Raw genomic sequence first — 26,240 nt, 5'->3', positions numbered from 1 at the left:
TTTTTTTAATCACAGTTTTAGCATGTTCTCCTCCACCAGTCTTACACACTCCTTTTGGAGCAAAAATACAAGCAGTTCAGCTTGGTTTGTTCTGGGATTATATTACAGAGGTTTTCAATTTGGTAAAATCAAAGAAACTAATCATTTTTAAGTGTTCTCTTATTTTTTTCCAGAGCTGTATATTATGTGTCTTAAACCCATGTTTTTGTCAAACCAGACAAATCCTTTTCTATTCTATTTTTGCACCAAACTATGCTAGTAGTCATAGGAATTACTAGTAATCAATCATTTTTTCACTTTATATAGCAAAATTACCACTTTAAATTCTAGCATTTCAAAGCATTCTATAGCACAGTTATTTTACAAATCTCCCACAGATATCATTGACGTCAAAGATGAACGTGACTCAGTTTTATCAATAAATGTTTATTTTGAAAATCCATTTGTTTAAAATTAGTTTCAATTTAATTCAAACTGTCCCTAAAAGGATCCATTTCACAAAGAAAGGCATGCTGTGGTCAGTGCACTCAGATCATGTAAAATAGAAATGAAAAAAGAAAATACACACAATTATTCAGATTATTCTGCAATTGCACATTAAAATCCAGCAAATGCATGTAGAAATCTTTTCTTTCACAGGGTATCGGTACCTTTTTGGAGAACTGATTTAGGGATAAAGATAAAGAGGGTAAACCTCTTACTGAGTCCCTTATCAAAGACTCCATTACATTCATAAAACAGCAGCTCACATGTTAAAACATCTTCAGTAAAGAAACTGTTAGTGATAAAAACAAGTAAAGTTAAAACACAAGGAAATCGCTACTTGGGCTTTTACTGTTTTCCCCTGCAGCCCACATTAAGAAATGCACTGGTAGTTGTTTTCCAGTTCGAATATAAAATAGCGTGTTTTAGCCTGAAAGATATCTGGAGGCTCTGAAGCAAATGATCACACGTTCTCTCTCATCAGTTTAATCATTTCACCAAACATCTCCTGTGGGGCATCCAGACCCCAGATGAAGTCCAGGTGTTCCCAGTGCTCAATGTGGCGATGGTACATCAGGTTAGGAATCTGTGTGAGCAGCACTGCAACGTCCTGGGGGTCTGCCAGGGTGTCGTGCCCTCCTGACCATACAGCAGTGGGCACCGTCATGTCCTGCACATGGTATTGTGGAGGAGTGGACTGACAGGGAGAAAAGAGAGGTTGAGAAATGATTTTATATTGAAAACTGAAACATTTTATAGGCTTCCTAGTTATTAGATTAAACATATGTATATTTAGCATTATTTTTTATAGGTCCTATAATAGAACCCTGTGGAACGCCACAAAGTCTACTAAACCAGTATACCAAGCTTATGCTAAACTGGATACAGAGTATTTTCCAATAGTATCTGCATTAGCATTAATAATTGAATAATTAACCTAGGATTCAAGGGTTCCTGTGAAGTTACATGTTCAGATAATACTTGTAAGGTTTAGCTTGATCGTGGGTGATACATGGTCTACAGTTTGAGGACCACTGTTCTATAGCATTGCTCATATAAGCCTTTTAGCACTTTTCTTTTTAAGATTGTAGTGGGGTTAAATGTGATTGCATAATAAATATCCAAAATGTGGCTAAATAAACTGTTTCGACGGTTCCATATTCTGGTTAAAGTTAAGGAGTAAACTAAATGTTACAATTTTAATATACATTACACTATCTTGACAATGAAGCCTTAATGTAACCTAGTTAAACCCTTACCTGTGTTAAATTTACTTTACCAAAATATTTGTTTATGGCATTTTTTGTGAATCTCATTATTTATCCAAATAGCTAAAGTCTAAAGAATATCTAAAGCTACGTTCACATTACAAACCACATTGCTCAAATCCGATTTTTTGCTCAGAAAGTTTCTGACGGTTCACATTCACAAATATAAGTGAGCTGTATCTGTTTGTAAGTAAACAAATCAGTTCCTGGAACGACTCACATGCCCACGTTGATACAAATATAAACATCGCCTTCTTTACAAACAACAAAAAAACGTCATATTTAAGAGACGACTCGTAGTTTTATAAAGGGAAATGGATGCGTTAGCAGCTCATATGTGGAGCATCTTTTGCTGGAGTGGAGAGTAAACAGCTGGTCTGAAGTACATGCTCAGGTCGAGGAGGTGAAAAAAGGCCAGGCGGTTTGCTTTTGCTGTTTTAGCAGCTATAGCTGCACAGCTGCACCAAGAGATGTGTGGGTACGAGAGAGAAGCACATAAAGCACATTCGTAAAAGCTAAAAGACACAGTTGTAAAGAATTCTGATTTGACCGTTCACATTCATGTTGCATATCCATGAATCAGATACATATCCGATTTAGGACCACATATGAAATGGACTCAGATTTGATTTGAAAAAATCGCATTTGGCACGTTTACACAGCCATGAAAAAATCAGATCTGAGCCACATTGAGCAAAAAATCAGATTTGAGTCACTTCAACCTGGTAATGTGAATGTAGCCTAACATTGGTCATACTTGCAATTTTTACTACACACTTCAGCCATATCATTATTTTGAGAGCCAAAGCTGTAGTACAGAACAATATATTTTGCAGCCCTAACTGAATATAGGCTTCTTTACCTGATTATAATGAGCCATATTTCCAGCTTTTCCGTAGTCATATGCCATTAGTTTTCCAGTTTTCACAGCCTGTTAAAAGAAATGGGTTAAAAAGGTCCATCCAGAGAGTTATCAGCAGCAAGTTCAAAACACAGAATCTGTCATGCTATAGTTTTATCTCAGTATACAGCACACATTTGTGCAGAAATGTACATCGAGATCTTATAACATGTCTTCCAGGGGAACCTATACATGATACAACAAGACAATGCAAAACAATGGCCTTCCCCTCTGTTTTACGCGTGCATGTCCAGATGTATAGGGTCCCGTTTGTTGTTAGGCTGAAGGGGGGGGGGGGGGGGTAGTGTTCGTCTCTTTAGCTTTAGAATAGATGATAAGGGGCATATTTGGTATATATTTTATCATTGGTAGAATCAAAAGAGCCCTGACCTTTAAAATGAGGCAATGATAACTTTAAAAGTACACAAGAAGTTTATTAAAATCTACTGTTTACATAACGTAGCGTAACCACTTTTAAAGTTATTAAGTCCTCATTTTAAATGTCAGAGCTCTCCGGATTCTACCAATGAGGTGTGAAGCTACTTTGAGCCTCGATAACGGTGCAAAAAGCGTTTTTATCTGCAGGGGCAAAATACGCCACATATAATCCATTCTAAAGCCTGTTTGGAGAAACTGCACAAAATAATTGGATCTCGGAAAGCTGCGCGAGAACGGAAGTGTGCTATTTAGCAAAGATTAGTACCCTTTATCATGTTTTCCTACACCCAAAGTCGCTGTACATTATTGTTCCACTGTTATATATTTGCATCTGGTTCTTAAAGGGATGTCCTTCCCCTTGTAACTTTGTTACACTTTGTTAAAAACAAGGGGTACTGATACAAAAGAGAAGGCTTTATCAACTCTTGAGTTGATATTTTCTGTTAAAAGCCTGAAATTAATAAAAGGATGAAAATTAACAAATATCCTGTGTTAATGCGGTCTGCACTTAAATCAAAATAAATTAAACACTACTTATTTTACATTGTTGGTATATTTATTTATATAGAACAGAACCAATATCGGTGAAATTTGCCTTAAAAGCTTTTCAGCAGCAAGTAGCAGTAAATGTGTTGAAGGAAATATGCACCACTGTTGGGCTTTATTTGATATGTTTATTTAAGATTTTGGCCTTATTAATTAAAAGTTTATTTTAGATTTTTTGACATTTGATAAATCTGTTAGCTATCTTAGCTTTTTACATTTATTAAATATGAACATTAAGGAGGAATGCTCTACATTAATTAAAGCAAACACAACTTACTGTACATACTTTCAGCAGGAATCTACTAAGTGTCCCTCTGAATGTCAAAATGGTGAGTTAGCTAAAAAATATTTACATCTTAACTCCACCACAAACACCAACAGCCGCATTAATTTTTCAGCTCATCAAGGCCATGTGTAAACAGCTTCTGACAACCTTTTTAAATCGTTGGGTGAAAAAAATAAAGTCATCATAGGCAATCAAGTGGCATGAGAGACAAGTACCCTCCACAGCTTCCAAGCAGCAGAAATGTGAAAGGAAGAGCGGTGATGTTAAAGTGAAAATAACTTTAGAAAAAAGAAACACATCAAAGGAGTGGAGGAGTGCCTCAGAGCACACACGCAGGGTGCCAGCGGGAGAGCGGGACCAGAAGAATGTTGAGCATGTCCCGCGTGCAGCCGGCAGCATCATCCGCGAGCTGCAGATGACAGCAGGCGGCAACAGCTCTCCGCTCTGTTCAATTTCACACACTGACATTTCACTGAGCCTGACAGGGGCAACTGTCAAACACTCCTTCAAGTGCACTTTTTAGAAGCTTCAATCATTTCTTCAGTGTTTAGAAAAGTCACGTGTTGTTTTTTTGAAAGGGTTGAGGTGCAGAGTGTGAAAGTGGGTCTGAGGTGCAGTGTGCTGAGGTTACCTGAGACCAGTGGGCCATGTTCTGGACAGATGTTCCAGCTGGGCAGTGTGTGGTGTACACAGGTGTTCTGGTCTAAGGAGAGAGAAAGGAGCAGATTTAAGATCTAAACCTGAGGGAGGATGCTGAATGTCTGAATCTTACTTTATTTTGATGGTACACACTAGCCCATTTTGGATTACCTACAGAGGTCTGGTTAACAAAACTGTCATAACAAGTGATTCTTCTAAGATGGCTCTTTTTGTTAATCATTCTTTTTAAAAGATACATACTTTTAATTTTTATTTATGAGAAATTAAGTAAAAATTCAATTGCCTCATACAAATAATTAGTTAAAATAGTTACAAGAATTTTAACAAAGATTAAAATGGAAGTATTTCTTACAGTACTTTTAGTGTATTTGTCAAGAAAATAACGGTTTTCCTATGTCACCCACAGTTCTCATATTTTCCAAACAGGAGTAATTTTTTATTGAATTGTTTTTAATAATGTACTTATTACTTAACATGTTTTATTTATCCTGCATGGACTTTTAAATACAACATAAAACACTGGGGAAATTATTGTGAAGCTAATATCAATCAAATCGTGCTAAGAAATCTCTTTTTAACTCCTTTCTCCTTCCACATCCCCACATAAATGAATTGCCCACGGTTTGTACATGCAAGTTAACATACCATGTTTAGGTTCCTCTCATCAAATCCACACAGGAGGAAGAAAATGTTCCCACACAACACGCTGATGGGTTTCTTAGTGCAAAATTCTGTGGCAAAAAATTTGATGAGCTCATTCTGAGGAAAAAAGTCTTTCCTTCCAAAGAGATCCTGAAAATTGAGGAAAAAAACAGAAGACGTTTAAAAGATTCCTGCTAATTTGTGTGTTTTAAATTAAGGTTGTTTGACAAAGTGCTCATTCTCACCCAAATCAATGCTTCTGGAAGGACGGACAGTTTGCCCATTGGGCTGCTTGTGAAGGCTACTGTGGCTACAGGGGCCAGAGCAAAAAACATCTTGATTTTGCTAGCCAGCAATGGCATCGTGGAAAAAGCCATGAAGGCTGCAAACACACAAACAAGGAAGTTAGAGACACAGTATCTTCACATTTGGTCCTGTAAAAAATTTTGCGCCACACAATTCAAATCCAAACTGCTCAGTGTATCAACACTCCATTAAACAAAAAAATAGAAATAAAATTTAAGCAATATTAAATGGAATACATTTCTTACAAATGAAAATACTTCTATACCATGAGCTATAACAGATAGCATAATGCAAAACACAATATCCTATTAACTCCAGAGTAATTACAGTCTTATACAAATGGTCAATGAATTACCAAAGATAAAAAAAACTTTATAAGAAGATTAAATCTGACTGAGGGGCATCAAAACATAAGCTTCAGTGGAACAGATAAAACAAAAAACACATGCCATATTGATCTTAACATGATCAATAATTGTCAGCAATTGCTCTTCACAGTGTCACGAGTGAAAAACACAGGCCATAGTACTTTACCGATAGTGGTTCCCTGAGAATGACCAACATAGAAGATCTTCTCCTCTGCTGTGGTTTTAGTGATGAAGTTTATCACTGCTGGGAGATCCTTATTAGCCATTTCATCATGACTGCACACACAGACACAACACAGAGATATTTAATTACTGTAAACTTAACACATTTATATGTCACTCTAAACAAACTGGTGTTTCTTTGGGAAGGTACAGAAATGTAACTTATTCCCTGCATTCCTAAAAATAAAAGAACTTTGGGCAATGCAACAGAAGAAGTCATTTTTGTTTGATGAAAAACCATAATAAAGAATATTTACATCAAGATAAGGTCATTAATATCTTCAACACGCCTCACATTCTTCTATGGCATTGTTCAAAGAACCATTTGAAGTATCTTTTAATTTTAGTGTTTATGAGTTGGATTCAGTATGAATCTGCAATATCTGTTCTTTTGTACAATATGTACTAATATTATATTATTTGATCATTTGAAGAAACCAGAGACCACTTAAAAATGATGAGTTTCTTTGATTTTACCAAATTAAAAATAATTAAATATTGAATGTAATCAAGATCACAAGCAATCAAACCAAGCTGAACTGCTTGAATTTTTTGCACCAGTTCATATTCATAAAGTTATCCAAAAGCAGTGTGTAAGACTGATGGAGGAAAACATGCCAAGATGCATAAAAACCGCGATCAAAAAACAGGGTTATTTCACCTAATGTTGATTTCTGAACTTCTAAAACTATGAATATGAACGTCTTTTCTTTACATTATTTTGGGTCTGAAAGCACTGCATCTTTGTTATTACTTCAGCCATTTCTCATTTTCTGCAAATGAATGGTCTAAATAAGAATATATTTATTTGTACCTGGGAAGAAATGTTGTCCGTAGTTTATAGAATAACACAACAATGCTCATTTGACTCAAACATATACCAATAAATAGCAAAATCAGATAAACTGATTCAGAAACTGAAGGGGTCTTTTCATTTTTTTCCAGAGCTGTATATAGATTACATAACAGAATATGACTCTAAAGGCATTAAAAAGGATATGTGTCTTACCTAAACTCCCAGTATTCGTTTTGGTCCGGAGAGAGACTGACGTGTTTTCTTGACCAGGTGTTCCCTCGACTGTTTCCCAGCCACACGTCAAAACCGGCATCAGCCAGGACGAAGCCGAGGCTGGTGTTGGGGAGGTTGGTCACCCAGTTGCTGCCTGCAGCTAGAAGACCATGCTGGAGGAACACCACTGGCCTGGGAGCTGCTATAAACACAAATCACAATACAAAGATTGGTCATCAGTCAATCACACATCAGTTAATGTCAGTTAATACAAAAAAAATCCTTGCAGTAGTTCCAACACCAATTACAAAATGGCAAAAAAAGTTTTAGCGTTCAGTTGAAAAAGTGAAAAGACTAAACAAATGTTAGTTTGTCTGCTGGGATGTTAAAATTGTTTGGTGTTCGAAAAATACTTTTAAATAGTAGTTTTGTAATTGCTTTTCCTTGAAAAGCAAGGCAAAATATTTAGGCAATTCAATTATGCAATAGTTTAAAAAATGAAGAAAAATAGATTTTTTAATAGATTTAATAGATTGTTTCAGTACCGGCCAAATGTTTTGATGCATAATATCATTATGTTACTGCTTCTAGAATGTGCCTCAAAGCTGAGACACTATGTACAGCCAGCAGAGGGAGTGTAAGCACCAGCTTTACTCCTCAGCAATGTTTCCCCCTCCACAATTTTACGTTTTCTTTTTTGGGAACTTTATCGCTGATCTCCGTCAGAAACAGGATGTGAGCTGGTCCTCTCGGGAGCACAAACAGGGCCCGGGCTGATAGGATTGTTTTACTTCATACCAGCCATTCTTTCTGCTCCATCCCCCACCCTCACCCGCAAACCCCAACTCACAGCTCCAGGACATGGAGAGTGGGGCTGAGGTTTTACACTTTACATAACTGCCTGCTTATCCTGAAGGAAAGAGAGAGAGAGAGAGAGAGAGAGAGAGAGAGAGAGAGAGAGAGAGAGAGAGAGAGAGAGAGAGAGAGTGTGCATGTTGCACAAGAACTAGCCACAGCACACATGAGAAGTGAAGTTCAGGGGTGAAAAACTGCTGATTCAAATCTTTTTACAAATTTCAGCTGCATTTACCACTTACCCAAAAAACAAAAAAGAATTTTTAACAGAAAGTTCAAGACTGCTAGATTGGGATTAATATCTCAGCTTGTGGCCCAGAGTGTTGGATTAGAGATAACTCTTAGCTAGTAGAAGTCAGAGCAGTAGATCATGGCTAAAACACCAACATGCCAAAAGTCATGGGATACTTGGGAATTAGTATTTATCACTATTTATCACTATATCACACATGCTATATCACATAAAAGATACAAAAAAGGCTACCTATATATGCATGTAGGATCTCCTGCTTTCAATGTGGATGGGCTTTCTGTCAGAGATGCTTTTCTGTTCACATGGACAATTCTAGCCAGATGACACCAGTCACAATCATTACCAACCACTGTGCTGTCCAAACAGTGTGGGAGGTAATGCCTTCTACGATGTATTTGTGTTATACATGTAATACTGTGGATCGGAGAATGTTAAAAGCCTGCACAGCTTTGGGAATAGAACCATTTAGCAGCCACTATAAGGTCTGACTCAAACTGACCTCACACACAAGATAACACCAGAAAACCTGAGGTAACACTTTATGATCAATTTACATACTCATATCCCATGACTTTTGGCATATCAGTTTCTAGGCAGGTAAAGTGCTTAAGTCCTGAAATGACTTTTATGCTGTGCTTCATTTACCTCACACTTTATGTTCCAAATAAACATTCATATGTCTGTACGTTATTTCAAAGCATTTCCAAAAAATAGTTAGCTAAAGATTTTTAAGTTTACCACAATTGACAATTTACTAACATTTACTGGTGTTTTCTGGTGAATCTAACTAAAATATGTCCAACTTTTCACCAATTAATCATTATTACTATGTCCCAGATTAGCATTGTTACATACCTGTCAAGTCTCCCGTTTTGGCCGGGAAACTACCGTATTTTACTCCTCTTTCCCGCCGTCCTCCCGTATTAGTATTTTCCCGTAAATTTCCCGTATTATACTAAATAAAAAAAATATAGGCCACAGGCGACAATGCACTGTGTGTCTCTTAACCAATCGTGTTGCCGGTTCAAGGAGAACGTCCCGCCTTTCCGGAGAAACAGCCAATCAGCTTGCTGGTTTTGCGGAGCGCAGTTTAGTGTGGGGGAAGCCCCGCCCCTCCCCTCGCTGTGAGTTCAGGCAGCTAGTCGGAGCAGCTGTCGTTAAAAAATAATCTGGATATACGGAGATTTTTCTAAAAGAAAGGTAATTAACCATGTAAACTGTGATGAGATTGTTTCTGATAGCTGGTTAAAAAGACTCTTCTCTGAATCAAAACATAAATTAAACCCATTGTGTGTTTAATAAAATCCAGCTTGTGACTCAGTTATCTTAACTTTAGAATTAGCTAGATAGATATTCAGGGTTTGAGAAAAATCTACATACATATAATGCCCAGCCCTGATGTGCCTGATCAGCCAATAACTATCATTTCCAAACTCTATTAGTTCAGGGCTAGTTTTAGGGTTTGTTAGAATTTGTTTAAATCTCAAGTATTGTGGTAATGTATTATAATGTAATGTAATGTATTATTTAGAAGGGGTAGAAGAGATGGTTGAGCTGGAGAGAGAGAAAATGTGAAGAGGGCTGAAATTAACTGAACTGATCAGGAGTGGACTGAACGATAGAAAGAAGTATTAATGAAAGATTAGTAATTGTGTAGGCCCCTTAGGACTATTATTTACTTATGGAATATATGTGATCCATGTCCTTTTTGTAAATTTGTGCACCCTTCAATTTCAATTTTAAATCTATTAAATATATATATATATATATATATATATATATATATATATATATATATTAATTTTTAGCCCTCGGTTGGGCTGTTGGGGCGGCGGGAAAAAATCCCTTATTTTTAAGTCCAAAACTTGACAGGTATGATTGTTAGCAATACTAGTTGATAACAATGCATGAATCTGTATTTTGCACATTTAAAAACCTCAGAAACATTTCCAAAGACAGAAGTTGACAGTACTTTGAGTATGATGAATTTAATAAGAAACAACAAGATAGACATTGTAATAAAAACTTTATAATACTATTTTACAGTAGGAAATTGTGGGGGCATAACATATAGCTTGTTGATGGAGCATTAGATCAGTGCTAACAAATTAGCTTGTGGCAAGTGTGTTAGATTAAAACTAGCATATTGGCTTGTGGTCAGAGCTTTATATCAGAGCTAACTCATTCGTTTTTGGCTAGTGCAAGCTAGATTGGTATTAAAATATTTTAGCATGTGGCTAAAGCTAACTTACATGACTTACTGAAACAAACAGCTTGCTGAGGTCAGAGGGCTAGGCTGTGGCTAATGTATTAGCTTGTAGCTACAGCACAGCCATACGTGTTTATGGGTATAGCATTAAGTCAGAGACACAAAATTTTGTATTAAGAATTTTGGGTAAAGTTAACATGTTAGGATATGGTTAGAAAGGTTTCAGATTGGAACTAACACATTTGCTTGTGAGCAGAACATCAGAGCTAACACATTAGCTTGTGGGACTATTAGGAAATTTTGTTTATAATCTTAAATAGTTTATGATAATCAAATATATTGATAATAAAAATATTACCAGAATAAAAGGGATATTTCTCTTTATTTTTGCTATGTTGAAAAAGTATCAAATTAAAACATTACTGTGACATATGAATTCAAATGATATTTTAACAATTACTTCTCTATGATTCACCACTGAAAATCCTCTTCGTTTTAGTATAAATTGTTGTTTAAGAAACATGTTTGGGAGGTTGTAATTTTGTGTGACTATGATGTTAAAAATATAGCCCTTTGGTTTTATATAAAATTACCCATTTTTTCAAAATTCGGAGAGTGAGCTCTGTCATCTCTTCCACTGAAAAACTTTCTGAGGAAAGTTTGTTCAGGTGCTGCTGGGTTCCTCTGAGGCACACTACACCATATCCCAAGTGGCTTGGAGAAATGGGACGGCAGGAAATGAGATGCATCTCCAGTGGCACTACTGAGCTCCGGTGCATATCGCGCTGAATTCACTCGATGCCACTGCACCCAGCACAACTGACAAAAACAGCTTGCTAAGGTCTTTACTTATTTATCCCCAATCAGAATTCGTTATCAGCAGTTACCAACCCACATACTCTACTCCCAGAGGCCTCACTAATACAACGCTATGCTAAATTTTAAGCACCCTTGACCAACTGAGACATTTTGTTGCTGTTTCTTATTAGGACGTGGTGAACACTGCATTTATAATGAATCAAGAATAAAACAGAAATATTTTCAGCAAATCCTAATGCACAGTTTCTCTACCTTTCATAGCTTAAAGCTAAGCTAAAATTTAGAGAATTCTTGCAATGGTTCCCATATTTTTACAAGCTTTTAGACCTTTATTAGCAAAGCAGACATACCACCAATTGCATTAAATATCAATCTCAGAGAATCAAAATTCTCTGACTCATCAAATATGGACTATTCTACGCAAATGTCTAAGTATCTGTTGTATCTGATGCCTGCAAAGCAGGAGGAGAAGGGCAAGAAGCATAAAACTGCAGTTCAGGGGAAATGTGGAGGTCAAGATGATATCTGGAACATTTGCAATGAAAGTCATACAAGAGAGAACTGCCTGTATAAAGGTAAACCAAATCAAGGCAAAACATCCATTCCAGCTAACAAAGAACGATTTAAGGACATTTATTAATGTTTTAAAAAGATTCTAGAAAGGTTAACCTGTAATGTTATACAAATAATGTTATAGAAATGTTCTGAAAACATGCAAAGTAATAATGGTTTGCATGACAAAATTTTTAGAACATTTCTCACATAATGTTAGTATTCATTTAGCTGGGGACATTATGTGAGAAATGTCCCCAGTTAGATGAATACTTACATTATGGGAACATTAAAAGTAACATGCTTAAAACATATGCTCACACATACACACACCTACCAGCTTGTGTAGCTAAATATGAATTAATCTTAATATAAATAGTAGTGTTAATTTACATACACTCATTACAGTAAATATAATAAAACAAAACCGGTAAAATATAGCCTATAATTTCTAATTTAATGTAGCCTCGTGAATAAAAAAGACAAGGTCTCCTGAAGCCTAGATCCTGCAGTGTTCCAGGAAAGGGATTTGTATCAGCAAAATCATGTAGAATAGCAAGAGACACTGTATTACTGTAGAGAGGAAAGAGATTTACAACGGCTGCATGTTTTTCTTTCTGCCCCAATGCTCTCCCCCTGTGAAATTACTGTATGTGCATGAGTTTTAGGAATCAATTTGCTCATTAATGAAATATAGAGGACATAAATGATGAAGAACGATTTCCATGAGCAATAATTTACCAGAGTGTAGACACAGAATTAGACTAATGAATGCACCCTCCATGTGTGCAATGCATAATCCAACTCTTCTGGCTTAGAAAACCTTTAACCGCAAACCTGAATATAAAAAATAATATCTAAAAAAAATTTAATCTACAGTGGAAAAACTGCAGTGGTGGTGCATTTAAATAAGATCAGATTAAGATGCATTGATGCCCTGTTCAAACAGAATCTGCAAACATAAACTTCTACCACACTTTACTAGTGTACAAAATAATTAATAATAATAAATAAAGGCCTAAAACCAGTTGTGAGAAGTCTACATCATTCATTCATTCATCAACAACAGTTTAATACATTTTCAAGTCGATAAATAATTTTAACTGTTAACATATAGGTCTCTTCATTTCCTGTTTTTAAATCCATATCTAGACCACAGAAAGCCACAGTAATTAGCCTTGAAATGTACAGAGAGTAAGATAGCAAGTCTTTTGGAACTAAGGCAAAGCTAGCCCTGTACAGCTTGTATATTTCAGCTGAAAAACAGCCAGTTCACGTAAACTGAGTAAACTGATATGAAGTTGGGTTGTGTACAGGCAAGAACCTGGCCATATGTATACTGGTATGTGTACTATACAGTGGTTACCATTCTATATACTGCAATACTGTAGGCAAAGCTTTAGATAAAGGGTCATAGTATAAATACACACCATCATACGCATATTATCACAAAAGTTTACTTTTTGTGAAATCAGAACAATAGGATATAAAAACAGCATGAGCAGTACTGCTATCTTGTGGTCAAGGTTTAAATATAATACATAATGTTTGCCACCAATCGCCGCATGAGACATTCGCATCCGTCCTGCCTGATCGTGACATGCACTTTCCTGTTTGCAGAAAGCCAAGTTTCTGCCGTTTAGTAAATCATTCGGTAAACATGGATGTGCATTGCAGAGGTGGTTTGGGTGGTTCAACATTACAAAACTAAAAAACGTCCTGAAAACCAAGGTCACGCGTGGGTTGCAACTCATATTCTGTGGGTTTTATAATAGCGAGCTAAGTCCTCCCCTGCACATAGAAGAGTGACTAATGCAAAAGCACACTTCTCTTTGGGTTCAGAGGGTTTCAAAATGGAGGACCGCTGAGAATGAGGGCAATTTTTGTTTCTTTTGTGTTGCAACCTCTGAACTTGTCCAGAGGAAGTGTGTAAATGCATTCGCAACAAACTGCAGGAACAGCTTGCTCACATCCCAATTTAGACATCTACACTTCTTCTTCTAGGATGTCTGGGAGAGATTCCTGTTTTCCCATGACTGTATTAGAGCTCTTATACTTAAATATATAAATACACCTTTATGATCAGCATGATGATGTTTAAGTCTGTCTTAAAGAACAAAGAGTAAAGAGTACAGCGCTCTCCAACAATCAGTATGTGACTGATGGGAAATGTTGTTAAGTATCCTCTGTTTTCTTAAATATCATGCTCCAGTCATACTGTTTCACAATATCCTCTTTTACACATAAGATTCTAAAATATTTCCTCCCATTCACAATAAGCTTGTAGAAAACCCTCCTCTATTTTTCACAGTTCTAAAATATCCACCCTCACTCATTCATTAACCTAGTATATTTTCTCACATTCAAATTCTTCTAGAATAGCCTTATTCATTACAGTGTTCTGGGGTATCCTTTCCAATTCACATTATTCTAGAATATCTACAATATTCTCTACAAACTCAGACTCTTCTGAGTAAGATTTCCCATACAGTAGTTGTAGAATATTCTTCCTTGTTTCTGTTTATCCTTGTCTGTTCTATAATATCCACTTTTATTCACATTGTTCATGAATATCTAGATTATCCTCTCAAAATGTACTTCCAGTTTACTCTGTTCTATAATGAAGCCCACCATTCACAAATTCTAGAATATATTATTATATTCTCTATTAAAACTCACTCTTTTAAAATATTACGTACAACTCCCTTCATTGTAGAATATCCTCAAAACAATAAAGTTATCTGAAATATATCTTATCTTATCTTATCAATGGCCAATAACAATATGGTCACAAAACAACAAGCTATGCTCACCAATTCATCCTGTTTTTGAACATTCCCCCACACTGTTTGGATATGTTTTTCTACAGCCACACTGGTTAATTTGGCATGTAATTTCAACCAATACTTTTATATCATCTACTAAAATGTTCGTGTTTGTAAGAAAATTGTGGTTCGGTGTATTTCTTGGATTAAAACTGTAGATTTTCTCCACTCTCACCTTGGGAGTCCTTGTTCTTGACACCGTATGGGATTCTGTTGATGCTTAGGATGTAGCCGTCCTCAGTCACCACCTCATACTCTTCTGCTGGATAACCCCAGTACCTGATGATCTCACTCTGTTACACACAGACACAGCAATTCAAACACGAGCAAAGTCCAATGCAGAATATATAGTCACAAAACAGCACTGCACTCAGGCCTCAGTGTAAGCATAGTCCTTTATACAGTCTACAGAATAAGAACATGTGGATAGAGAAACAGCAACTGCATGTTAAACTGAAACTTCTGGTTCTGATTACTCTGTTATGTTTATTTATGTTAGTATAATGTGAATCTGGTGTGTTTCATACCTTGATTACAGTGAATATGACTCATTCACAATAACACTAATGACATTCTCAGTCTACTACTCTTCAGATAAGAGTATAATAGATACTATGCTAACAGTGACCTACAGCTCTACATTGCTCATCATTTGAGTAGAGTGTAACATGCCCAGTGAACTGATAAAAACTGCTGGGGTGTTTTATTCCCTCCAGTTTCTGGGTGGAAACTGTTGGGTCATTTTGTGTTTTTGAGATTCAGTAAGAAAAATAAAGGTATTCTATTTCTAACAAGTAGGTAAAAAATAAATGTGTGTTTTTTCTATTAAAATCAATATTTAAACAGATTTTTTTTCTCTGCTGTTAATGAATGACTGATAGAATTAGCTTAGTTAGCTAGCTAGCTATGTTTGTTTTTACTAACACACTACAGTCACTGGTAGTTGTAGCTGAAAGTAAACTACTTAACCCTTTCAGACCCGAATTATCTCCATTGATGGAAAAAAATTAAGGAAGACTCTAATTTTATACTTCAAAATATATATAGCAAATGAATACAATTAACAAAAATATTTAATCATGTTTTTTCCATTTTTCCATTGCATTTGCAAAAATACATGATTAAATGTATCTAAATCACATTTAATTAGGAAAAAAATAGCTGTTACTTTTCCTCAATGGTTTTAGTACTACTGTTTTTTTACAGTGCAGTGAATGGGACCAGGCTCTACTGTTTCATTAGTTTATAAACTTTTTGATTTGCTGATTCATGTTCTGTTCAGATGGACAACAGCTCTCAAACAGTGCTATGTGAAACAAAACATTTAAAAATAAAGAAAATACATGATGTTTATTGTAATGGATGCAGGGTCTGAAAGGGTTAAATTGTAAGTAAACATTAAACATGTTGTGTAAACATATACTGTACTTTCTTATCTATAAAGGGAATTTTTACCCTATTTAATCTTAATTTGTTCTTTTTACAAAGTAAAACACACATGCAGTAAGGTAAAAAGCTGAGCACACAATTACAGCAGTATACATATCAATTTAGAATAAATTAAAGACATTTACAAATAAAAAACAATGTTGGTTAAAATATCCACATAACTGTGTTACCAAGTGTGTGTTCTATTATACAGCAAAAGACAATCTTAAAAGGTGCTTTAAACGGTTCTTTGAGCTTTGTCATTGTAAAACCATTTGAAGAGTCCATTTGCAAAAACAGATAAAGGTATGTTTAAAGAAGAGCACATATCTGTTTTTGCAAATGAACACTTGTTTTTAGTTTCCAATCCAAGTGCATGTAAAAGATCTATAACATTTATTTCAGTACCTTTATTGTTATGAGTGAAGTTGAGTAAATGAATTGGATTAGTGAAGCTAATAAAAAATAATGCAGTTTACAGACTGGTAATTCACGGGTAATACACTGATCTTAGTGTAAATAGACAGTACATGACAGCAGTAATGCATTGCACAGTATCAAAATTATAGTGCAGTCTTTACAAGAATAACTTTGGTTGAAATAAAACGATTAAAACAGGCTTTGTTTGTGAAATAAACAACAGAGCAGCACAGTAATAATGTGTCTGTACAGTAATAATGTCTGTTGAAAGTTCACATTTATAAGCATTAATGTATGACGTCAAACCATGAATGAAATCACAGTGATAAGACCGTCCATTTAGTAAAAAACAAACATCAGTGAATCACATGAGCTTTGTGAGTGAAGCCCATGACTCAAGCAGATACAGCTACAGTGATTCCTTGAGATTAAGGAGATTTTTATTAGTAATTTTACTCGTCACACTGTGACCTAGTGCTGTAGTGCATCTATAATATGGGAAATGTACTGATGAATTCATTGGACTTGTTATTACATCCCATTACTTATAGTCAGGCCCATAAGTATTTGGACAGTGTCACTTTTTGTCATTTTGCTTTTGTATATTACCTCATTTTTTTTTACCTTGTATTTAAATTAATACAAGGTGAGATTTTTTTCACACCATGCCTCCATTGTCACAGAGTAAAAAGTAATTAGGCAAACTACCAACCATATATACCACAGTTATTTCTGATCCTGCAATGTGATTGGCTGAGAGGCATTCTGTGAGTGCCATTATCAGCTGGTAATTCACTGTAACCGAAGCTCTCCATGTATAACTCTGCCACATACAGGTAACCTAGCAACAATTCAGCGCTTACAGCTTACAAAACAGCGCAGCTACAAACGGAGCAGCAATGGAACTATTTTAACTCGCAGAGTTTTTATAACCAAACATATCATATTTTCTCGTCTGTTTAACTCAAAATCTTTCAATAAACAGCGATAATGGAACTGTGGTATAATCGCAATAATACACTTGTGGTTCCTGCTATAATGTGTAATATTGGCACTACTGTGGTGATCTACATTTACAATATTACACGTTATAGCACTCCCTCTCATGTATTATTGCTTAATTATAAATATATGAAGCAATTTGTTTTATATTTGTATTTTTTGCAGTCATAATTGCAGCCACCTTGTTTGCTTCAATTCCAATCCATTGTACACTACAGACACTAAATCATAAAGGGTTTCACTGTCCACTGAAATGAACTGAACCTTACTGTATAATAACCATACACTGCACACACAATAGCATTTCAGCATAATTCCACCAGCCAAAATTCACCATTAACAGAACCCTTGGTGAGGGGGCCTTCTGCACAAAGAAAGCACAGTAATTTGTCACTTTAGGAACACAATTATTTCTGTCCTCGTGAGGCAACCTTTCACCCTTTTATAGATATGAAAATACATTTTAAGCTGGAACTTCAAAGAAACTGTGTGAGCGTGTTGCTTTCAGGCCTGCCATGCAATCTCCTCATGCATAATTAAAGGCACCGCAATTTCCCACTCCCCCCGGGTCCTGCAGTCTGCACACTCTCTCCATCAGGCCACTTAAGGATAAACTCACTGCTGGCTCAACATCACATTAAAGAGGTTTAGGACAGGAGAGGAGGTGCACTGGTCCCTCTCTCGCTCTCTCTCTGTCTCTCCAGAGCATAAAAAAATGGCCGTGCTGAGAAAGCACACCTCAAGCTGGAACAAAAACCTTGACCAAATACATGGAGTAAGGACTATAATACAGTTAACACTAGAACACTACCGTTAAAATTAAACACCATCACTAACGTTGGGTTTTACACTGTATGACAAGTTTTGGAACCCTTGTTAATTTCACAACAACAAATAAAATAAAAAAGAGTTCCATAGAGACCCTATAAAAGAGCAGAAAAATTATTGGAAAATCAGGTAATCCTTAACAGGTAATGTCCTAACAAAATAATAATAAAAATAATGCTGCTGGGAACTAACGCCGGATGAAAATCTCCTGAACGCACGCCTCTTAAAAAAACATAGATAAGAGAAGGGAATCAACCATAACATTAATGACATAAATGGGTGCCCTAAAGCTACCCAAAGGCCCATGCAACTCAGACAGCAACAACACAATGAAAATCACATGAAAAAATTGTGTGTGTAAAAATCATCCGGCGTTAGCGTTCTAGGGTTAATAATACTGTTTTTGTGTTGCTTTAAAAGCCATTGATACATAACCGAATGGCCTTATCTAATTCGGTCTCCCTGATTTGTTGTAAATTGGTTGCTGAACTGTGCAAATATTTAAGCACTGATTGTGGGTTATCCAGAACAGTCATTTTGCTGATTTGTAAGACTGAGGCATAACCTAGACCGACACACCGTGTCAGACAGTATAAGAGTCTCCCATTAAAGACAAAACCTTTTGTATATGCAATCTTTATCTGACACCACTTTGATAACAGCTCTAATGCTAACAGGGAGGATCTACAGCTTTGGAAAAAATAAGAGACAGTTTCTGAATCAGTTTCTCTGATTTAGCTATTTATAGGTATATGGTTGAGTAAAATGCACATAGTTGTTTTATTCTATAACTCACTACAGACAACATTTCTATCAAATTCCAAATAAATCTATTGTCATTTAGAGAATTTATTTGCATGGCTGAAACTCTAACCCTAACCCTAACCTCAAATAAAGCAAAGAAAACAAGTTCATATTCATAAAGTTTTAAGAGTTCAGAAATCATTATTTGGTGGAATAACCCTGGTTATTAATCACAGTTTTCATCTTCAGCATCTTGGCATGTTCTCCTCCACCAGTCTTACACTTTGGATAACTTTATGCCACTCCTGGTGCAGAAATTCAAGCAGTTCAGCTTGGTGTGATGGCTTGTGATCATCCATCTTCCTCTTGATTATATTCCAGAGGTTTTTAATTTGGCAAAATCAAAGAAACTCATCATTTTTTAAGATGTCTCTTATTTTTTTCTTGAGCTATATGTGCAATCTTTAACTGACACCACTTTGATAACAGCTATAATGATGACTTGGAGGATGTATATGTCACACCCCCCAAAAAAAACAAGATTCATGAATGAACAAAGGTGACCAAATCTATAAATAGAACCCATGAGAAAGTCCAGATCCATAGACATCACATGCAAAAAAAAAGGAAGTGAAAAAATATTCCACATAAACTAAAGGTGCAAAGTTCACAGCATGTGACACGAGTGTTGGGACATGTCTTACTTAAGCACTCTTTAAGAGAATTAAAATCAATGCATCATATTCACAAAGCTATTGTAAGCAGAAGTTCTGATCTAGGATCTGTCGCTGTCCTAGATTAGCAATCCTATATTGAGAAGCTTTGTAAATATCCAAATATGGTCAAAATAATAATATAATAATTATAAACATAATCTATTCTATAAACAGTTAAAAGTATGTCCCTCTGACAGGATTGCAAACTAAGTACAATATGAATATTACTTACAATGTTCATATTAACTTCAGGGTCCACCATTTCATTGTAGGATGGCCGGCCTTGGACCAGCCCAACTGCCAGCAGTCCCAGAGATAACAGAAGCCACACCATCTCTGTCAATCAATGTAAGAAAAAGAAAAAAGAACACAATACAACCCATCGTTAAAAGAGCATAATGATAGCATGTTCAATTGATTCCTTCACTCTTTTATCTATTTTGTTTTTATTAGAACTGAGGCTATATAGTACCAGTCAAAGTAATAGACACATCTCTTCTCATTTAATGTGTTTTCTCTCTCTTTATTTTTACATTGAAGATGAATAGGACCACATGCCGAATTATTCTGTAAACATAAAGTGTTAAACAAACCAGAGTATACTATATTTTTCTAAGTACCACATTTATCTTTGAGGACAGATCTGCACACACTTGGTATTTTAATCTCAGTCTCTTAAAGAAGTAGAGTCACCTAGAATAGTTTTCTCAGCCTTTGGAAGGAGTTTCTGGAGGTGCTGAACAATAGTTGCTCATTTTCCTTCACGCTGTGAAGCTCCAGCTCACCCCCAAATCACCTCAAAACACCCTTCTCAGTTGATCAGGTTTAGATTAGGGAAACTGTGGAGGTCACAATTTTTTTTTATATTTTATCCTGTATATTTCCATTAATTGTTTTTATGTCTCTAATAGTAATCTACAATGTAGAAAATAAATAAAATAATTAAAAAAAGAACAGGACATGGCTAAGGTGTACCAATTCTACAATGAGAGAACTAAGAACATTTCGTACCCTTATTATATATATATATATATATTATTATTTTTTTTTTCCTTTTTGTGTGTGATGTTGGTGCTTCAATTTCTTCTGTCATTTTGAAAATGTGATAAAGATATGTTTAAAAAAAGGAAATAAAGAAAAACATTGAATGAGAATGTTCCAACTTTTGACTGGTACTGTATTTCTATTGGTCACATAGAAAACTGGCTTCTGGAATGGGCTAACTTTAACCACAACCTCCACTCCTCTAGCATGACAGCTCTGTAGTCACTTGATTATGGGAAAGTTCACAGACATTACTGGGCACTGGGTGAAGCAGGCTGGGGATGGGGGATGATGGTGTGAAAGGCTACACTTTAGCTTTTGTTAAGAAACAAAAGTCTCATTGCCTGCTGTCTGAACTAAAACAAAGAAATGTAGATACAACCAAATAATTCCTGCACACTTTCTTATCGGATCTGACTGTTCCCTAGTTGCTTAATGCCCTCTAAACACATGAATCTGATCAATAATTCATATGGTGAATTATAATTAACAGTTAACTACTCTAACGTTAATAACAGCGTTACCACCGACCGAACAAGACACAACTTAAGTCACCCTTATGTCACCCTATGCTAAAAGCAAGGCAAAGAGCTAAAGAGCAGCAATCTCCTTAATCTAAGCGTTAAACTAGCCTGATTATGTACAATACGTTTAAAATAAATGTCTACTTTTAAATTAGATAAATTACTACAGAAATAGAGAATTAGCACAGCGCTTACCTTCACCTCCCTTTGACAACCCGCTTAGCAACAAAGTCCTGCAAGAATGTGACACGTGATGACCATCTCTCCGCCCCCTCCTCCGCAAACCCCGCCCACAACTGTTCGGAGGGGTTCAGAGAAAAAGGGGAGTGTGGGGGTGTTACAACATAGACACATCCCATCACTTAATAAATAACATCAGAGGATGGATATTTATGTGTGATAATGATGATGTGATGTGCATGTAATGCAAATACATAAATTCTCTCTATCTGTGTTTAATAATTGCTTTGTTTTTTTTATTCATTCAAGTTGTCAATCATTTAAAAATATAATATTTCAGGTCATTAAAAAAAATGTAATTTTGAATTTCAGTTCATTATAAAAACACGTACTGTATGTTTCAGGACTTGACAATCGCTTTATTTTTTTATTATTAGCCTTTAAATTATGTTATATTAAAATATAATATTTCAGATATTTTTTAAATATAAATTTAAACTCCCAAACTAATTAGGGATTCCAGTTAATTATGAAACATGTTTCATAATCTATTCTTCGTAACATTTTCCATATAATCAACTTATGAACTTATAATGCAAAGCGTGTATTATATAAAAAATAAACATGAATTAAAATCTGTAATATATATCCTAAATAATAATTAATTTGTTTGATGTATAAGCCCTGTTTTATATTTAAAATGTTTAATAAATTAAAATGTAAAATCTTTTATTTAGTACATTAATGCGGTGTTCCGTAAACCTACAGTGCGGGCGCGTTTCAATCCACAAAGCTCTATATTTCAGATCTAACACTAATGAGGGCAGTTCTAGTGGTAAGAAAAAGACCGTTTTTAACACACTTCCTAGTGTAGTAGTGTGCGGTTTGGGATACAGGCTTCGCTTACGGCACTGTAATAGACTACGCTTGTCACTGTAATAGACTACGCTGGTGAACTCTGAGAGAGTTTTTTTTGGCCAACAGCGAGAAGTCGTTGCTGTCTCTTTAAAAGGGCAGGCGCCAGTTTTATAGCCGCTACAGAGCCGCAGCTTCACGTTAAACATACATAGACGTTTTAACGTCTTTTAATAGTTTTAGAAGATGTCACGGGTGCTTATAGTCGGGGCTGGACTCACGGGCAGTCTGTGTGCCTGTCTGCTGCGGCGGGAGCTGGCAGACAGGGTACAGATAGTGGTGTGGGAGAAGTCCCGGGGAGCAGGTCAGCCTTAACCTACCCTTCACTTAGTTTATTGACTTTTAGCTGCATTAAAATGACCAAATAACCACCGTGTGCTTTATGCAGACCTCTGGTAACAAAGCTGCAGCTGCAACTGTTACTCGCGAGGATATTCTGAATAAGTTCAGAGTCTGCTGTCTAACTAACTTGCTAGCTAACTAGCTAGCTAGTTATCTAGCTACTTCATTACATGGCAAAGGTCAACCAGCTGATCCATATCTAGAGCTGATTAGTGGGCCAGAGTAATGCCTGAAGTGACCGAGATTTACATGCAGGATATTGTAACTTTTAGCAAGCACTACCCAAAGAAATGTTTTTTTCCATAAACATTTTCTGTTGTTTTGCTCATTCACTCATTTTCAAGATATTTTTTCAGTATTTGGTGGAATAACCCTGGTTTTAATCACAGTTTTCATGCAAGATGTGTGTCTATTCATGTCTTCTGATGATTTGTTTACATAGCATTTTGTTTGTATTTACTTAGTTAAAGTTAAGTGAAAAAAAAACTATTTTATGACGATTTGTGTTGGTTAATCAACTACAGGTAGAGCTTCAGTGATGAATGCTTTTAATCTGATCATCAACGCTGTTGATGTTTTGCTGATCTGTTGTTTTAAGTGTTTCATTGAGATTTGATTAAGGGTGATGTGAGAGATTAGAGGAAACAGTACAGGGTTTGAAATTGAAGAGGTGTATTCAAACAAGAAGTCATTGATCAAAATGGTTTGAAGCAGACAAAAGAATTAGGAGATTAGGTGGTGGGATGTTCAAGTTTATGTACCTGTTTAAGGGCAGGGAGGTGGTGATACTGAAGAGCTTTGTTCCAAGGCCCCAAAAAACAGTAAATGTATGAATGTTTATATATAATGTTTTAGATGGAAAATAGTTTTTCTTTAGCGATGACTTTTACATTAGATCATGAACTAGAAATACATTTTTGGCCAAAAATGCGAAAAAGTTTGTTTATTTGTTAATGTAATATATAGCATATTTACATATTTGTCTGTGAAAAACATTTTAAGGGCATTAATTACTAAGTAAAAGATGGGTATTTTAATAAGGCTTGATTTTAAGTAGGGATGCACTAAAATGAGAAAAGTAAACATTTGCAATATTGATAGATAAACATTATAATATTGTAGAATCAAAAAATGGGTAAAAAAAAGTATGGGTATAAAAATAAGTCTGAAAGCTAAGAAAAATTGTTTTGAAATGGCTCGGCTCTTCTGACATTTACTTCAAGCTAAACGGAAACTTGAAAAAAAGGTAGAATATTATAAAAAGTACAATTATTTATTTTGTTGAGTAGAACAATAGTTACTTTTTTCAAATTACCTAACAAAAAAATAGATCATCTGCAGAAGGAGAACACTGAAAAGATGCGAAATGAAGAACCAGAAACACAGTTTTACTGTTTTTTAATTAATTTTCAAAAAGGAGGTCATTGATATATAACATAAGGTGCTTATTCCTGGTCCTGGAGATTTGGTGGGAGGTGGGTGCTCCAGGACCAGAAATGAGCACCACTCTAGTTCAGTAAAGTTAAAAAAACGTAATCACTAAACCTATTATGTATCTGATATCATATCATATTAATAACGTACATAGTTTGTGTTTATTTCTCCTAACAGCACAACTTTCATTGTATTTTATTTTCTTATTTTCTGTTTATCTCAGGAGGAAGAATGTCTACAAGCAGAAGTCCCAGCAATATGTCCTGCACAGCTGATCTCGGGGCTCAGTACATCACTTCTACACCATATTACTCCAAAATTCACAAAAGGTGGGTCATGTTGTGCCTGTTTGATGTGATCACGATTTAGGATATTAGGTTTGGAGGTTATTCCACATTTTCTCAATCATATTTCTATTTTGTCTAGCTTCTATGAAGAACTACTACAGCATGATATTTTAAAACCACTGGAGGCCACAATGGAGGGCATGATGTTAAAAGATGAAGCCAGCATCAACTATGTGACTCCTTCTGGAATGTCCTCCATCGTCAAACACTACCTCAGAGAGTCAGGTAGGTTATTGGCCTGCTGGGCTGTTGACATTGAGCTGAACTGTAGACTTAACGTGAAGAAACTTTTAAAATGAAGTGAATCTGAGCTGTTAAGAGTACTCAGAATCTGCAAAGATGATGCATATACTTAGTATTAAAATAAAATCATTTAAAAAATAATAATACAAAGAACATCGAGAGAGCTATTTTAAAGATCTGTATATTGGGATCCTGTAAAACTGTGATATTTTTCCTGTAAAACTGTGATATTTGCTTTGAAAATCTCACACCTTAGTAAAATAAAATAAAAAATCATTTTAAAAATACAAAACATATAGACCTAATTTTTTTTTCTTTAAAACTATAAATGCAAAAAACAAGTTTAATTGGAATTCTACCATGATCTTAATATCCCAAATAAAGCTAAATATATCCTCACAGAACAGTGAGCTACTTTCATTTTGGACAAGCCAAAAGATTGCTGCGTCCCAACAGTTCAATGAAACTTCCTTTTCTATCTGCTTTATTTCCCCTCATTTTTGCCTCTTGCTAGTATTTACTGAGACTGTGAGCTACAGGACAGGCAAAACCACAGACAGCAGGCAGGAAAGGAAGATTAATTTATGTATTTGTACGCAGCCGAGAACAGAGCGTTTCACCTCATTAAGAAGATACGTCCTGTACACAGCACCTGAATTTATATTAACTTAGAACTTTTCAGTTGGGACAACTCTCAAAATGAAGTCAATTAATCCCTGTACATTTTACTTAAATGTTCTCATTGCTGGGACACAATCAGGGCCTATTTTTGTTGTTGCCATGTCTGTGCCAGAGATGCAGAGATTTGACTTTGAGTGAGTTTATGTTGAACACAATATTTGCAAAAATTTTGTATATTAGGTAAATACAACAACTTTTTTTCTCTCTGTAAAGTAAAAATATGTTTAGAAAATGACTAATATAGTGTGCAATATATAATCAATAACCCTAGTAACTTGTATAACATTAATATATTCAGTGTATATTCAATATATACATATATGTATTGACATAAATCTGACAGTTATTTTTTATTTTGTGTGAAAAAAAATATTTATCAATAAACTAATAGCTATATTCACATTACAAGTCTATTTAATCAGCTCCAATTTTTTGTTTAGTTTGTATTTGACCATCTTAATGGTTTGCATTCATAAATGTAAGTTACTGTTCACACCTTTAGATGATTGCTAAACTGCATAGCCATTCACACCTGGTGTTTTACATCTGTATTCCTGCTGTCTTTGATGAGGCAGCTAGTTTAGCTTGCACACCACCCACGGCTATCACATTTATTCATTACCTTACCTTATAATGTGATTTGAGTGATCGGATTACGATCCGTCCTCAAGACACATTGTACCCCATTCATATCTGTACTTTCTGTTGGCCACATGATTGGATGCATATTAATGCCAGTTGTGAACGGGG

The 26,240-nt window shown here is 35.4% G+C and overlaps 2 protein-coding genes across 6 annotated transcripts in view; one reads left to right on the top strand and one right to left on the bottom strand.

Moving 5' to 3' along the window:
- Window positions 1-410: 410 nt before the first annotated feature.
- Window positions 411-21,644, bottom strand: lipf (lipase, gastric). 2 transcript variants are annotated; one of them, XM_022664791.2, is made up of 10 exons: window positions 21,544-21,644; window positions 20,013-20,116; window positions 14,818-14,935; window positions 7,130-7,331; window positions 6,065-6,174; window positions 5,470-5,606; window positions 5,228-5,374; window positions 4,554-4,625; window positions 2,614-2,682; window positions 411-1,180 (listed from the first exon to the last, which is right to left on the bottom strand). In XM_022664791.2, the coding sequence occupies exons 2-10, from the start codon at window positions 20,112-20,114 to the stop codon at window positions 947-949; spliced, it is 1,191 nt and encodes a 396-aa protein (XP_022520512.1). In that variant the 5' UTR covers window positions 20,115-20,116; window positions 21,544-21,644; the 3' UTR covers window positions 411-946. The 2 variants fall into 2 exon arrangements, with proteins under 2 accessions (XP_022520512.1, XP_022520513.1); XM_022664792.2 differs by having other exon boundaries at window positions 7,130-7,328.
- Window positions 21,645-22,482: 838 nt separating this feature from the next.
- Window positions 22,483-26,240, top strand: part of rnls (renalase, FAD-dependent amine oxidase) — a 119,830-nt gene continuing 116,072 nt past the window's right edge. For all 4 annotated transcript variants that reach the window (XM_007251153.4, XM_007251152.4, XM_007251154.4 and 1 more), the window contains exons 1-3: window positions 22,483-22,747; window positions 24,443-24,548; window positions 24,646-24,791. In XM_007251153.4, coding sequence (XP_007251215.3) covers window positions 22,630-22,747; window positions 24,443-24,548; window positions 24,646-24,791 — 370 coding nt within the window. In that variant the 5' untranslated portion in view covers window positions 22,483-22,629. The remainder of the gene's footprint in view (window positions 22,748-24,442; window positions 24,549-24,645; window positions 24,792-26,240) is intronic.

Source organism: Astyanax mexicanus, chromosome 15 (assembly GCF_023375975.1).
Source record: "Astyanax mexicanus isolate ESR-SI-001 chromosome 15, AstMex3_surface, whole genome shotgun sequence".
Lineage (NCBI taxonomy): Eukaryota > Metazoa > Chordata > Actinopteri > Characiformes > Acestrorhamphidae > Astyanax > Astyanax mexicanus.
This window is presented reverse-complemented; position numbering and strand designations above follow the sequence as displayed.